We start from the raw sequence: 15,994 nt of genomic DNA, 5'->3' as shown, positions 1-15,994 counted from the left end.
GCTTCCTAATACACTTCAAGAATTCTTTGCCTCTTATAGCTGAGATTTGTCCTCATATCCTTTTGTACTGTAAAATATAAAAGTAGCTGGTTTTGGTAACCCAGGTCATTTCTACTGACAACAGACTCTCAGTGAAACTGCTGCTGCTGTTCGGACACATAAGTAAACTGAACCACAGGTAAAGTACCAAGTTCCCTGAGGTGTGCTCCAGTCCTGAATCCTCAGCTCCATGACATGCTCAAGTTTCCACACCAGGAGGTTCAGGAGGAGGATGGAAGTTGAGGAGGAGTGAGGTTATTTTCCAAAAGGAAACAGGCAGGACAGAATGAGGGCGGGTGCCCAGTCCCCTCCTTTTTGGATTTGTTTTCCTGTGTAGCTGACAAACATCAGTGCTGCATTTTCACTGTGTCCGGGATGGCTTGTCTGACAATGAAGAAACTGAAAAGCTCTGTGGATTGTCCTCCTGGTGCAGCCCAAAGGGTAAGTTGGAAATGGAGTACTACTACCGCTACAGCCACTCTCTGAAGTGTGTGCAAGAACGCTTAGTATATTTTCTGACTTAATTGGGAACCAAAACAATATCCATTCAATTGCTGGATTCCCATGCTATTCCTCCTACCTGAACGGCAAACCCCGCTAATGATTTGTCAAGCAGCTGTGACTTCAGGATTGAGAGCTACCAACATCGGCAAGCAGGACAGTGCAGAAACAAAACAGTTCACTCAGGGCGCAGGAGGGCACACAGAAGCAAGATGCTCCATCTCAGTGCCAGTGGGAAGCAAGAAGATCTGGGATGCACTGGGCACATCTCAACTATCGCGCACCGGGTGCACAACACAAAGACACTAAGAGCATAAGAATGGTCAAAGCCCTAACTTGATTGTGAGAAATACTTGCATACCTTCACCAAAATGAACTTTTGCATGGACAAAAGGGCAAAAAAAGGAAATACAGTTCCTCTAGGAATAGTTACACTGTCAGAAAACAGTGAACGATATGAAACCACCCCACTAAAATTACACTTGCTGCAATACCATATGTATCACCAAGTGCACAGGAAGAATGAGGGCTCTTCAGAAAAGTTGTAGTATGGCACAGAAAGTGGAAAATTTTCATAAAGATATGCCAGGCTTTCATTTTGTCTTGCAGATGACTGTCAGCTGTAGAGAAGTAAAGTTACATGGGTTTGTGGTGGTGAAAATTTTACAGCAGCTCTACATTTTTCAAGTCTCAAAGGTTTAAATGTAAATATTCATGATCTCCACAGAGTATATTTTCCACATCAAATCGATTTTGAATATTTTATCCTACAAAACGCTAAAATGATTTTGCATGATCTTTCAAAGAACAGTTACTGGTTCACAAAAGTGGAAAATTTCAACTGCAAGTGTTAGAACATGGAGAGGAAGATGAGCACGAAAAACTAAGTGAGCAGATACTGTTCTGTAACTTCTGCCTCTTAAAATACAGACAGCTTAGCTGGTTGTGAAAGATTTCATATCTTCTACAAATCCCAGCTCTCCTTGGAAATCCTCACTTACTTGTGCCAGGACATCCCTAGTTCAGCTTCAAAGCATTTCGAGATCACTGTGTAAGGTCAAAGCACCACAGGAATAGTTCTCTTAGGGTTTAACAGCCACTGACATGGTTCAACACTGTAGCTATGTGCAACCTAAGCACATTAACTGAATTTGCCATCACTTGACAACAAATTAAATTTGAATGGACGTCTCCTGTAATGGAAAAAAAAAACCCACACAAAACCACCACATACTTGAAACTAACTGGATCTTTTATTTTCTCAATTCTTCACTCAATAATTGTGAAAGGCGTTAATTTTGAAAAAAAAAGTCCAAATTTTAAAAAATAGAAACAGGTGGAAACCTCTTCAACTGAAGTTATGCTGAATGTATCAATGGCATCAAAGAGTTAAAGTTAAAACCATGACTAATTCCTGATAAATTAAATCTAATGAATAATGTCTGCTTAATGTATCACACGGCAGCAGAAAAATTTAGCATATCAGTGCTAGGGATACCCTGGCAAGGAGTAGAGTAGGTAAAAAAAGTGCATTTATTTCTACTAGATGCAGTTATCAACTAATAAAATATTATAGTGATGACTCTACAGTATCAAAAAGCAGCCTTAGAGACAGCGGGAGCAGTAGGAATGAAATAATTAGAAACAGAGCAGAAGAATTTACAGAGGAATAATCTGACTTTTCATTGTTAATCAGGCAAAGCAGGAGAGATCGACCTGTGAAGTGAAAAATACATCTTGAAAAAGACGGGACGTGTTCTCTGGGTTCAGCCCAAGGTAAGCGCTGGCTCCCGCCCGTGCGGGGAACGCGATGCTGCAGCTCCTCTCCGCTGTGCCGAGAGCTTCCCCTTTCCCGCTCCGGGCTGCAAATGTTTAAAGGGGAAACCTTTCTCTAAGAAGCGACTAAGAGAGAGCCTCAAAGCACAGATTCAAGGAGACAAGACAGCCATTTGATTCATGTGTGCTCTGCCGATGTTTCCCCTCTCCCCGTAGCCAATGTTGCTAAGCTATAATGTTATGTGGCGTTCACAGCTATCTGTAGGCACACTAACCCTTTGTTCCACAGGGCAGCTGAGTTGTTTCTGTCGAGAGAGAACAAACTGATGCTAGATAGCCTCAGTGACTTAAAAAACACCACTGATATAAAATAGTAAATCCCCTTTCTCAAATAGTTTTTACCTATGGCACAGAGAAAGGCAAAAATCAAAGCCTAATCAGGCTGCACTTGTGTTGGTGTGGATACTCCCACCGACTCCTAATGGAACCTGTCACCACAAACTCCAAACAGTCAGACTAGCAAGTCCTCAGCATTGCTTCCAGAGTATCTTCTGTGAAAACATCTCATCACTGCTCAGCTGTCCGATAAACGAGGAATATGTATGTGCACACACTCCACAGACGACCCCCTCCTTGTACAGACGGGGACACCTTTCCTTTCAGTGTCGTCCTGCTGAACGTACCACGTATTGTAATCAGTACCAAAAAAAAACCAGGGGAAAAATGCTTTGTGAAAATTAAAATCCTTGAAACACAAACAAAGCTATCTGTTTAACACCATAAGTGCTAAGCACAATTTGGCCAGCTGATACTACAAATACATCTTAAAGTATTACAAATAAGGTGTCCTTTAGAACAGTAGTATGCATTTCTGTGAACAACCCCCAAAACTATGTAAACTTCTCAGACTTAAAGGAAAGAGACACACAGTTGTTATACCCTTCTTCCCTTATACAGTTAAATGCAAATTCTCCTTCACAGTCATACTCCTGATATCTCCCTGCATACACAGCTGATACGCCACCTACTGCAAACCCGAGCTGACAGTCGGAGCAATGCTAGCAGCATTTCCATTCCAACATCGTGCCGGAGCTGAATAAAGGTGCTTTAAAACAGAAAAAAAGGAGAAACCTCTTTGCCAGCTGACAAGAACCAAGCAAGAGAGCTGGCTTTTTGTCCTCGCTTCGATAATGGAGAGAAAAATAAGCAGAAGAGAAAAGGAATGTGAAGAAAAACACAGCAACTCCGAGGGCTCTGAGCAAGACAAGGACTATAAAACGTCTCTGATTACTCTGAACGTTGGTGGCTATCTATATATCACACAAAAACAGACATTAACCAAGTATCCCGACTCTTTTCTGGAAGGGATCATAAACGGAAAAATAATGTGCCCGTTCGATGCAGACGGTCACTACTTCATAGACAGAGACGGACTCCTTTTCAGACACATTCTCAACTTCCTACGAAATGGAGAACTTCTGCTACCAGAAGGATTTCGAGAAAATCAACTTTTGGCACAAGAAGCAGAATTTTTCCAGCTTAAAGTACTCTCGGATGCAGTGAAATCAAGGTGGGAGAAGGAACAGCTAGCATCTCGAGAGACCACTTTCCTGGAAATAACTGACAGCCACGACCGTTCACAAGGACTTAGAATCTTTTGTAATGCTCCTGATTTCATTGCAAAAATAAAATCCAGAATTGTACTGGTGTCCAAAAGCCGGCTGGATGGATTTCCAGAGGAGTTTTCAGTATCTTCAAATATTATCCAATTCAAGTACTTCATAAAGTCTGAAAATGGTACACGACTGGTACTGAAGGAGGACAACACCTTTGTCTGCACCCTGGAAACTCTTAAGTTTGAGGCTATAATGATGGCTTTAAAATGTGGATTTAGACTGCTGACCAGTCTGGATTGTTCAAAAGGGTCGATTGTTCACAGTGATGCACTTCATTTTATCAAGTAATCACAAAGGCAAAGGAAAGGAGCATGCAGCCAGTAAACCTCCTCGACCTGCAGCCTCCCGGCATCACAAATAATGTATCTAACTAGCCTTGTACCACTGAGCTCGGCTGCTAATCAATTGATGTGAGCTAATGGTATGTAAATCTCATAATGACATCCATCTCTGGCTTACTTAAGCTGAATGAAAATTTGATGCCTGAATTTAATAAAAATTCTCTGCTAAATGTTGTAAACACAGATTGAATGCTTTATGCTATTTGTAAAATGTTTTCTCAATTCTGTCCTTCAACCAGCGAGTCTAGCTGAATTTTTGTGTACTTGTATGACTAACGTGCACACACCTAACTGCTCTGCTGAACAGCAGGGAGAATATTTTCATATAATAAGCAGGCTTAAAATATGTTTTGCTTATAATGAATTCCGAATGGCTTTTAACTGGAATAAATGATTTTTGAATGTTCATTAGTGTTTACGCTAATCTATTGTACTGAGTTTACAAAAACGAGATTGCAAGAGGATTTAAAATTAATCAACTTGATTTTAAAGTTAAATGATTTGTCAACCCACTTAAAACCAAATTTATAGCTGTGTTACTACATTAATAACAATCACCAAAAACATGTAAGCCAACCAATGTTATGGGGATTAGTTCTATTATGGAAAATGAATCTGCACAGAATGTTAAATTTTCCAAATATATATACCTATCAAATGCTAACTAAAAATACTTGACTTAAAGTTTCATGTAACAGGTTTCCAGTAATGACATCCTACAATGCTTAAGTCACTATCTCCTACTAATCATTTGTGCTCATAAGGACAGGGAATTAACAGAGCCCTTGCTTTGCACAATGGCTTACTAAAAGCAACTAGTACTATTAGTTTGGAACAGACCACCTGCTGGCATTTAAGTTGCATCACTCTAAGAAACAGAATACATAGCTTCTTTTGTCTTATCTCCGCTATTTAGCAAATCTCTTCATTTATACTTTAAACAAAGTTCTAATAGCTTCTGTGGAACAACTGTAACTAATTTAACCACAAGCATTACAAGCCAGTCACTCCGCAAAAGCAGACTGGAACATCATCACAAAAGGCAAGAGGAAGCTGCACTAACTCTATGTTCAAGATTTGTCCATCAGTGAACCAAACCATCATTCACAGCTCATACCAACCCAAAATTCAAGAAAAAGTGCTATTAAAGAAAGAAAAAACAACCAAGTAGTTTCTTAACCTTCCCGAAACGACAATTTTGTACAGAAAAAAATACTAAGAACATCAACAATATTCAGTACAACCCATACTAGAGGTGACAACCAAGGAAAAGAGCTAACACAAGACGGGCTGTGAACAGTTTTCTTCTGGATTTTAGAGGGAACAAATCCATCCTTAGCTGTAGTGACTAGGAATACAAAACCAAGCTTCACTTATCCCTCGACATGAAACTCTATTTCATTCGTTACATACAATAGGTGTTCTTAACTTGGTCCCTTGCCAGAGTTGAATTAAGAGAGGGACTCTACATCTCCAGACCAGGCAGTAGTGACTGAAAGATATTCCAATAAGGTTTAATCAAATGGGTAAATCCAGCCCCTCCAGAATACTCCAACAGAATGAACCCACTGTCTAGAAACAATGAACTTTTCTATCCAGTGCCTATGTTATGGATTTAGAGACCATAAAATATGTGGCTCTAAGTGGAATTTTTCCAAACTGAACTCTTTAAAAATCAGATCACTCTACATTTCTGGCATACATACTTAAGAACTGTTAATGTATCCCAAAACTTCTCTGAGCTCGTCCAAATTCATTAACTATCTACAAAAAAAGGATATATAGTAAAAGACAATTCTTTATGTACACCATCACTGTCTCATCCTCCCTTTCCCTCCCCGAATGATTTTCAAATTGGTATCTTCAAAAAAATCCTCATTAACTACTAACCCTGTACATACGCAAATCTATAGGACTTCTGTGAAAGTTGCCCTAAAAGAAATCCAAAATCCTACTAATCTTCTAGGACAAGAGCTAAAACCACCATCACACAGAACAATGACATGAAAAGCCCCTTATGGACACAATTCTTTACGTGAACAAGGGACAAGACAATCTAAAAAAAGCTCCATAACTAGTTTACAACTTTTAAAGAAGCTTGCTCTCTGTGCTGTCAGATACACAGCCAGCATAAGCACAGAATCTGGAGGAGGTTGTTGCTCCTAGGATGTCAAATCATCCATTTTCACTTAAATGCTTTTGGTCATATCCTTCGCTCGTAATGGATCCTTGATTGAGATTTGAAGTGTCATTGCAATTGAAAAGAAAAAAAATAACAAAAGTAAATTTTTATTTCAAACAATTAATATACCTACACGTTAACTAAAATATTTTGTGGTTGTTTGCCTTTCAGTTGGGCTCTTATGGCACCAAACATCAAGGAATCATTAGCACCTCACTATCAGAAAGCAGTAGCAGTTTTTCATCATAGCATGACTTCACTCATGAAAATGCAGTAGGGAATTTGACCGGTCTGCATTTGTTGTAGAAAATACTTTTGTAACATAAGCTGCTCACAAGCTGGTAATCATAGGTAAAATTTAAGCCATCTGAAAAATCTCCTAAGAATATTCTATAGCTCTTCTTAAAAGATTTACTGCAACGCTTTTATTTGCCAGGCTTTTGGTTCTAAGTACTTACCTTCCCTAATAACCTATGAAAGAGAACTTGAACCCCCTATTTTTTTTAAAAGTGAAAAACTTACATCCTTAATCATTAGTAAAAATAAATCCCTGTGTTGTTTTATTTTTGTTATTTAGAATTCAATGATTCATTACCTTAAATACTATTCACTGCATTTTTAAAACATATTTCTATGTAAGTAACATGACATCTACGGCATATATGTAAAGCCATCTGCTATAACACTAACTTCAATCTTGTCTTCTTTTCCCATTTTCATGAGCGCTCATGCATTTCTACAAGTGGCAGGGTTTTAAATTTTTACATGCCATCTCTGATTGAAGACACCTCACTCAGCTGTTTGACTCACACAGAGGAAACAGAAGGAAGATGAGGGTAAAAAATTCATTCTCTTCCCTGTTCACATTGAATCACGCCGTTATCAGCCACAATCGAGCACTTCAAACTGGTTATAAAGTTAAATAATTTTTCAAACCAGGGTGTGGGGCGGGTGTCTTGCTTTGGTATATGAACAAAATGACCACATAAAAACTCCATACTGTGACTAATGTTTCCTTTTTACTCCATAAATATACTAAATATAACAAATATATTTTGCATATGTTCAGCCCCGCAGGTGGATACTTGTGTTTCACCACTGTAGGGTGTGCCAGAAAAGGTACCCAGTTATACATAAGTTACCTTTTCTGTCTTTCTTTAAGGTTGGAAATGTAATACTTAATACTACTACGACAACAAGAAAACTGCAAAACCAAGTGTTTAAGTCAGAAATACAGTTGTTCTAACAACATTACTTAGAATATGATGTGCATGCAAGGTATTTTTATTCCTCTTTCTCTAAGACTTGGGCCACCATGAACTTATCAGAACAGTCCTACAAGTATGAGGAAAGAACAACAGCTTCCATAATTTCTCTGATGATCTCCAGTTGCTCAGGTAGGAGTAAAAAGGATCTCCCCCCCTTCCCCAAGGAGGCACTAAGCCTGTTCCCAGGCTTGGGCAGCTCCACCTGCCTCCCTGCCTGTGTTTTTTGGGTGGAGAAAGGGGCCACTGAGCAGAAAGGACAGAGGGAGTTGAAGGCAGGACAGACCCCCATACACTACAAGAAGAATATCCTTGTCCTTATGAATTCCTTGAATGACTGCTCGTGAAACTATATAGCTGCCAAACTGACCCAAATACACACACTTTGACGCCCATCTTTTCTATCGATGGAGGAAGAGCCAAGGGCTCTTTTATCCCACTTGGTAGTACACTGGCATAGGTACCAACAATTTGGTTTATTTCTATATAAGGACAAAACCTAAAAGTGGCTGCACTACGTCAGACTAAGGTCTGTCTAGCCCAGTGTCCCTGGTGACTGTGAACTGTTTCCATCCCCTGATCCTTCACATCTCTGGACAGAATCCCCATTTTTGATGCTTTGACCCTCATCTCCTTTCCCTTCTCTTGTTCCTCCCCCTCATCATACTGCTACTTTTCATTTTTCTCTCCCTGTACTCTTCTTTTTTCACCAGGTGTGCTGTGGGGCTTTGTTAGGGATGCCTTAGAAAGAATATAAAACCAGAAAAAACATATTTGATGCTCCCTTCAAGTTATTTCCTCCATCTCCAGCCCCTTACTGCTTAATGATTTCTAGAGCCAGACGTGGTTTCTGGAGGTAGCCTTGATGCTGTGACACACACGGGTTGCACAACAAGCTCACATTACAGCTCCAACTCCACATCTCCAGTACCTGCTCACCCACTGAACAGTGTTTCACAGCACCACAATAGCACTGTTGACATTTTTAAATACCCACGTCTTATTTTTAATTGCCTTTTTGCATTTGTACCTGTTACAACTGTGTAAGTGACAACTGGTCACTTCTGCAGCAGGTAATATTTGTCTAGATCTTAAAGGGGGAAAAAATTACATCATCATTTGCAACCATCAGTGGTACTGCTATTTTCATCTCTTATTTAAAAGCATTACAAGGTTCCCGTTCAATAAAATGTGAACTGCTTAAGAAAATTATCTTCCTCCTTTTCTCCCTATTAGTACACAAGCAGAATAAGGGCAAGCAACAAATACTATAATTTCATAACGGCAGTGCCTCGTCCATGAATTTATTTGAGTAGAGGGTCATGTTGCCCTAATTCTGTTAACTAATGAATCAGGATTGGGGATGAAGAGGATGAGTTAACTTGGGTCTATGACAAAAATAAATATTATTTTCTTAGGCTACAATTATTTCATCTTTGCTAAATAACTACTGGCTAACCCTAATTTTGTCTCCTGTCCTGCAACAAATGGCAGAAATTTTTAGATTGACAGGAAAGTGACTCCTAGTAACAAACCTGAAGGTATTTTCATATGAAGAGATAGGCTTCCATAATTTACTAGGTTGAAAGAAAAACAATTGATAAGGCATGAGAAATTTAAGATCAGAAAATTAACATTATGCTTTTCAATTACTTTTGAAATACATAGGACTTACAGAATGTCTATCACAGAAAACACTGTCTCAAAACACTGCCTCTATAAATCATCATCATTTACAATAAAATGCCAGAAAACAAGAAGTGAGGCAAGGGCTGGGGAAGGCAGGAGGGAGATGTACGATGACACCTGAAGAACACGGATGAGCAAGCACTAGGAAAAAGAAAATACAGTTGCCTTTCTTTCTGAAATAAATTGCATAATATCCTGTAGAATTAGAAAACCGATTTCTTTTCCTAAAAGAGTGTGTAGTAGGAGTACCATACACAGCTAAAGCAACCATCTCCCAAAAAGCTGTTTCTATTTGCACTGGTTTAACATCATTGCCATTATCGTTTAACACTACATTTGTTCATTTTAAGCTTCAGAAAATAATACTGCTCTGCCACTTCAGAAAAAAAACTGTTCACAAAGCTGGTACAATAATTATAGCTGTAAACAGCAGCTACTCATTTAAAACACTGTTAGAACATGATGACATGCAAGTTCAACATATTAACATTTCAAAACTAAGTAGTTAGAAGATGACTTACAAATTGAGCTATTCTGAAGGTTTGTAAACTTCTCCTGATAACACAAAAATGACTAGAGTATTGCCTTGTTTACTGGTGGTGTGACTTTGGGGGAGATAAGCTTGATTTACAGAGTTCATGAAACCCATCATCCTTCTGGACATTAAAGGTGGATTCCACTAGTTCCACCTCAAGTATCTCTAAGCTTTTCCAGGATACAACTTTTCTTTTTTGCCTTTGACACAACCCCACTCCAAGCTTTCAACAGCAGCTGTTCCCCAGGTATGGAAAGCCTGGCCAAGAGGAGGTAGCAGCTTTTCTTGCTCACATATCCCGAAGGGAGATTCGGTGTACCATGTACGGGGCTGGCACTTCACCAGCTGCAGGAGTGCACCAAGAAGATGAGAATTCAGATTTTAAAGCCCAAGGTTGCTTGCTAGGGAAATGCCCCAGGAAGATGAGGATCCAAAGAGCTTGTTAGAGCCATGGGTCTGATGCTCAGGGATGCTGGAAGTGCTGGAATCTCTGAGGGAACAGAGTGGTGAGAGAGACCACAACACCTGGGCAGTGGGAGATGAAGAGGAGGGACAAGGGACTCTGTGTCAGTGATCATCACCTGGGGGCCTTGGGTTTATGGAGAAGGCACAGATGCCAACACAGAGGTCATATAACACAAGTAATGCCTAATTATCCTGAAACCACTATATTTTTTTTTTATTAGGAAAAAAAAATCCCTTTGGCTTTTCATATGTGTCGTTTCAGAAAGGCAATTTTCTTTTTTGCAGCAGAAGTCAGAGAAATTCACTTTAAAAAAAATTGTTAACAGAAAGCCTCAAGCTACAAATCTCCTGCTGCAGCCCCACAGAAAGCTGCTTGTTATCTCAAAGGAGGTTCTTGATTTTGTACCATAGCAAACAGATGAAGGAAAAAAAAAGAACAAGTCAGAGGTGGACACAGACTCTCTCAATTAGGAAGAAAAAATTAAGCAAACAAACTAGCAATGAACAGGCTAGGCATCAAAAAACCATAAACAGAATAAGCAGCTGTAACACCAAACCCAGTCATTTATTGCCTCGCTACTACTTAAATAAAGCCTTTGGCAAGTATTAGGGATAAAGCAATACATTTTCTCAATGCTGAAACTGGTAGTCTCAAAGGAGACAAATTAAAGGTCCTGCAAGACAGGCTGATAAGAATCAGCTAAAGAGAGAAAAAGCTATTCTCAGGTTAAGAGTCTTATCAATACTTCATCTAAGGCCTGCAGCATTGCCAGGGCTTGTGATATTTCCAACACATTTTCTAAAATGAACAGCAAATAATGTTCTTTCCCGACAGGGCAGAAATCTAACATGTAGGCTATCTTATGCCTTCTCATATGATAATAAAAGTCCACCACTGTAAGGCTTTTTTTTGCCAGGCACAGATGATGGTTTTAGGGTTTGCCCACAGAGTACTGTGCAGAAATCCCTAAGACAACCTGCATGAGTAAGACAATTTGCTGTAGCACAGCTCCTCTATTGCCGCAAGATGCTGGGGCTGGAATAGCCTTAGAGCTCAGGAAGAGCATGAAATAAGCTCTGCTAGACTGTTTCCAGCCTCAAGTATCCAAAAAGCCCAGGTCATACTGTGCTGCAGCCTACAGTGCTCTCGCAGCTGCAGTTAGCAAAGGCAACACACAACCTTAGAAAAGCCGCTCTTGCTTTTGCCTTCACTGCCTTCCCCCTCAAAAGTTCCTTCTGTGGTTAAAGGGAAGAAACTTCAACTATTCCCAATGCAAGCTGCGTAGCAACAGTACAGAACTGGGGAAAAAAAAGATAGGGGAAAAAAATAAAAAGCAGAGCCTGAGAGTAACAGTACTGGATCAAGCCAAAGGTTGCTTTGCTCAGCATTGTGACTCTAGCAAAGTGGCCAAAAGCAGATAGATATCCATGAAGAAGCCTAAGGGCAGAAAAGACATATAATTCTTGCAGGTGTGCATCCCAGTGTCCACCAGACTTTTGTGGCTTGAGGTCTCTTAAATCAGATGTCCTCCCAACCTCAGTACTCTTGGTGGATTTTCTTTCACATACCTCTTTGGTCTCCTCTAAGGTCATGTAAGTCTTCAGCAAATAGCACCTTCACATCTACATCTTCTGGCAAGGAATTCAACAGCTCTGAGTACAGAACCACCTCTTTTTATTTACTTTGAAACTGCCTCCTGCTAGCTTTACATCTGCCACACACCAGTCTTGTACCAGCCAAGGCAGCAAGCATTTGATCTCCCTCTGCCCTTTGATCCATCATTCAAGGCTCTAATTTGTGATACTGCAAAGGTCTGAACCCATCAAATGTGATCGTGCTGGTAGGTGGATGAACTGTAATAATCAGCAAAATCCCTCACGTAAGACAAACACGATTTGTGGGGTCACAATCTGTGACGCCAGGCAAGGCTGAAATTCCTGGAATGTCTCAAGAGTCAGAAGGGAAGACCAAGAACTCAGATACGAGCCAAAATCATCCTTCTGCTCAGTGCAACGCTTCGACGAGATGGATGCGGACATCGCTGATAGACAGAATAGGCTCGTGTGATTAACTCCCGCTGTTTTATATCAGGTTCTGTTCTCAGGATGGTGACTGCATGACAACAAACACATCAGTGTTGCCCAGACAAACATAAATATTAGAATATTCATACGGTATACTAAAATAAACAGCCAGACCCTAAAGACACTAAGGCCAGCTATACAAGTTCTTAAAAAATTTAACTCTAGTTAGCATTGACGTACATTAAATCCATGTCCTTTTTGCTGATCTACCAGTGCACCTTCCCTAATTCTCCACAATATTTATTATAACCAGGATGATAGACTTGATTATATACTACATATGCCTTAAGGCAGGAATTGCTGCTTCTTTGTGCTTTTTAACAGCTACAAAAGGAGTCTCGATACTGATTATGGCTCCTGGAATACTACTGGGAAGTTCATATTTTAAGTTTTGTTGCATTTATCTGCCAAGAAAAAGAGTTATATTTTCCAGACAAAAACAGTTTATGTGGCTTGCAAATGACAGATTACATAGCTAAATTATCTTTAGCACAGAGTTTTGAGCTAAGAATTTTGATTAAGAATTACTGTTTTATTCCTCCTGATGATAATTTTACAGTTCAAACTCCAGTTTTGAAGTAGAATTAATATATGTTAACTGCTCTAAAGTGGCTGAAATCAAATGTGCACTTAGCAGCTTCATGCAGTTCTGTCTCATAACGTAAGAACTCTGTGCCTTTAACAAAAAGTTGCTGATTTTAACACATTGGAGTTCAGTGTTTATCAAAGTGCTTACACTGAATTTCCAATATTCCAACACACATATAATCAACATCTGATTTTTTTTTTTTTTGCAACGTCAAAAAACGAAGCAAATGAGAACTACAGACAATTCAAATGTTGTGTATTTATGTCTGCAGTAAAACATGTACGTTCACAATTGGCAAAATTTTAATACTAGGTTCACACTATACTGTCTGCAGCAGCTCAGACAATTTATTCCTTTTAGCAAAAGTCAAATCAGAAATGGTCCCAATGGTGTCTCTCCCTCCACTAGGATGTATTTGTATTACTCACTGGCAGGTTTAGGGAAAAGAGATGACTAACACCTTGTCCTAAAGCATGTTAAGTACTGAAGGCTGCTATTTGCTATAAACTTACGTCAAAGACTTTAAGACATGAAATTTGGATACAACAGGAGTTCAACTGGCTTGAAGTACGTTCAAGAATTTCAATGAGTAGGTTGCACATGAACACTCCTGGATATAACCATTCTTCAAGAAAAAGGTGCATCTGTCGTTTGTGTACAGAGCTGATACGCACCTCTCCCCCTCCCAAAAGCAACACTGTGCTTTGAAAACTACCTTCTCAAAGCTTAGGCAACATTATAATAAATTGCTGCCCGTGCAACTTTCATTTAATGCAATTCCACAAGGACAGTACCTAATTACATTTGTTCTTACATGAGAATACATTGCTTTACCATATCATTCTCAACAGACTACTCAGGCTCAGGGCAGAAGTTTCTGGGCATTTTCACTGGGCGGGGGGAGGGGGGTGGTGAAGTCACATCTTAACTGGCAGAAATGTTCATTCCTCACAGCTTCTGTAACCACAACAGCACTTCCAAGTAGATGCAAGCAAAGCCATAGGCAAACAGGAGCAACATACACATATTTGGGTTTAAATCACTTGCTCAGCATCATATGGGTACAAGAAGAGCCAATTCTAATTTCTCTTTTCCTTTAGCTGAGCATCTAATTTGCTACAACCCTTTCACATTTAACTGAAACCAGCCTTCAGGCACTAAACAACATCCCTGAGCACTGTTTATCACATGCACTAATCAAACAGGATTTTTGTATGGAACAAGGGATCTAAAATTATCAAGCTGTGTATGCAAAAGGAGCTCAAATTTAGTTAAGGTAAACTTGTTTCAGGTGTGCCTTAATTCCTGAATATTTTGACTGTAACCAAAGCATCATTCAAGATATTATGAACGCTAAAAGTTTACATGGGCTCAAAAACCAACAGGGATACTTCATTGAAGGAAAATCCCCAAGGGCCTGTTAAATAAAACACCATCACCCCTGGCTTTGGATCTCTCTGAGCTGTGAGTCATTAAAGGCTGGAAGAAGTATTTTGGGGAGGTATCACTATGCTTCTGTGTTGTTCTTACACTCTTCTCAAGGCATCTGCAATTGGCCATCATGGAGGACAGAACACCAGACATGAAAGATACCATCTTTGCCTCAAAAGTACTTGTTGTAGGCCAAGATAAAGTAGATTAACAGCAAAATGGAACACTCAATAACCTGAATTACTTGAAAGGTACTTTGGAAATGGTTATCCGTGTTCAATGATTATTTTGAGAGAAAAAGTGAACAAGTGAATAAGCAAATAAGCACAATTGATGACTGAGAGTTCTCCTTTAAATGCCCCAGTATAACCAACTACCATCTCTCAGAAACTGAATCCACAACCAGCTTGTTTCCATTAATGGGTTTAGCACTTCATCTTGTCAGCGTATTTAAATAGCCCCCAGCATCCAGTAACTCATTCTTCTGACCGAAGCAAAAATACAAACAACTGAACATGACCATCTTACACAATATTCACAGAATAAGGAGGAGACACCAGGAGTGAACAACAGGCAATTAATTCAATCATTCAAATGCAAACTGAAACTGAATTAAAAACCTAAAAGCCAAGCAAAACCAAGTGTGCACCTGTACAACCAAGGAGCATCAGAGAAATCTAATGTAATACCAAAATTCTGTTTCATTTCAGCAGTTAAACTGTCAAGATCTGCTTTACGTGCAACATCCCACAGCAGTGAGTCTCAGTTTTCAAGTGGTATAAAATACCAGTCTCTAAAAAGTAGCCCTTCATAACCTTAAAGCCACACCACAATTAACATATAATCAAAGTGAACAGGTTTTAACAAGTAATTGAGAAAAATTGTAAGTTATAAGACACCTTGGATTCAGTATAAGTCTACAGACATTTCTAACACATGCCATAAATCTTTGGACATGCTTAAGCCACTATAATAAAAAGCATCTTAATATTAAAGAGCTTCCTCCTACAAAAAAAACAAAACCCAAACCCTGCACCTAGCCAGACACAAAGTACATACTTTTGACAACATTTATTTGAATTGTGTTTCAGTATCAAAAGTCAAATATTAGAAAAAAAACACACATCTGCATGTTAAAGTGTCCGAAAAATTTCATTCAATAAGACATTTTGAAAACCCGTTAGCATTAGGCTTACATTTAGGAACTGTGTTTAAGACAAGCAGGAGACTCTTTCCAAGTCCATCTCTGCTATTACCACTTGTGAGCTCCAGCCCAGTCCCAGCTCTATTTAATCTGTGTGCATCACAGGTAATCCTTCTACTAACAGGCCTGAGATTTGTCTATATATTTTGTATTAGCTGTGCCTAGTTTCACAGGCTCTTGCTAACATCGGCACTTATTTGCACTAGTATGTTAATT

The 15,994-nt window shown here is 39.3% G+C and overlaps 2 protein-coding genes across 2 annotated transcripts in view; one reads left to right on the top strand and one right to left on the bottom strand.

Annotated features, from left to right (window-relative positions):
• The window catches only part of GTF2F2 (general transcription factor IIF subunit 2), a 95,926-nt gene that overhangs the window by 59,914 nt on the left and 20,018 nt on the right, over nucleotides 1–15,994 (bottom strand). The window lies entirely within an intron of this gene.
• Nucleotides 3,507–4,280, top strand: KCTD4 (potassium channel tetramerization domain containing 4; the record flags this gene model as incomplete). Its single annotated transcript, XM_082066523.1, has 1 exon — nucleotides 3,507–4,280. The coding sequence occupies one exon, from the start codon at nucleotides 3,507–3,509 to the stop codon at nucleotides 4,278–4,280; it is 774 nt and encodes a 257-aa protein (XP_081922649.1).

This window comes from Streptopelia decaocto (genome assembly GCF_964273445.1).
Source record: "Streptopelia decaocto genome assembly, chromosome: 1".
NCBI lineage: Eukaryota > Metazoa > Chordata > Aves > Columbiformes > Columbidae > Streptopelia > Streptopelia decaocto.
Note: the sequence above shows the minus strand (reverse complement) of the source record. Positions and strands in the feature narration are given on the sequence as shown.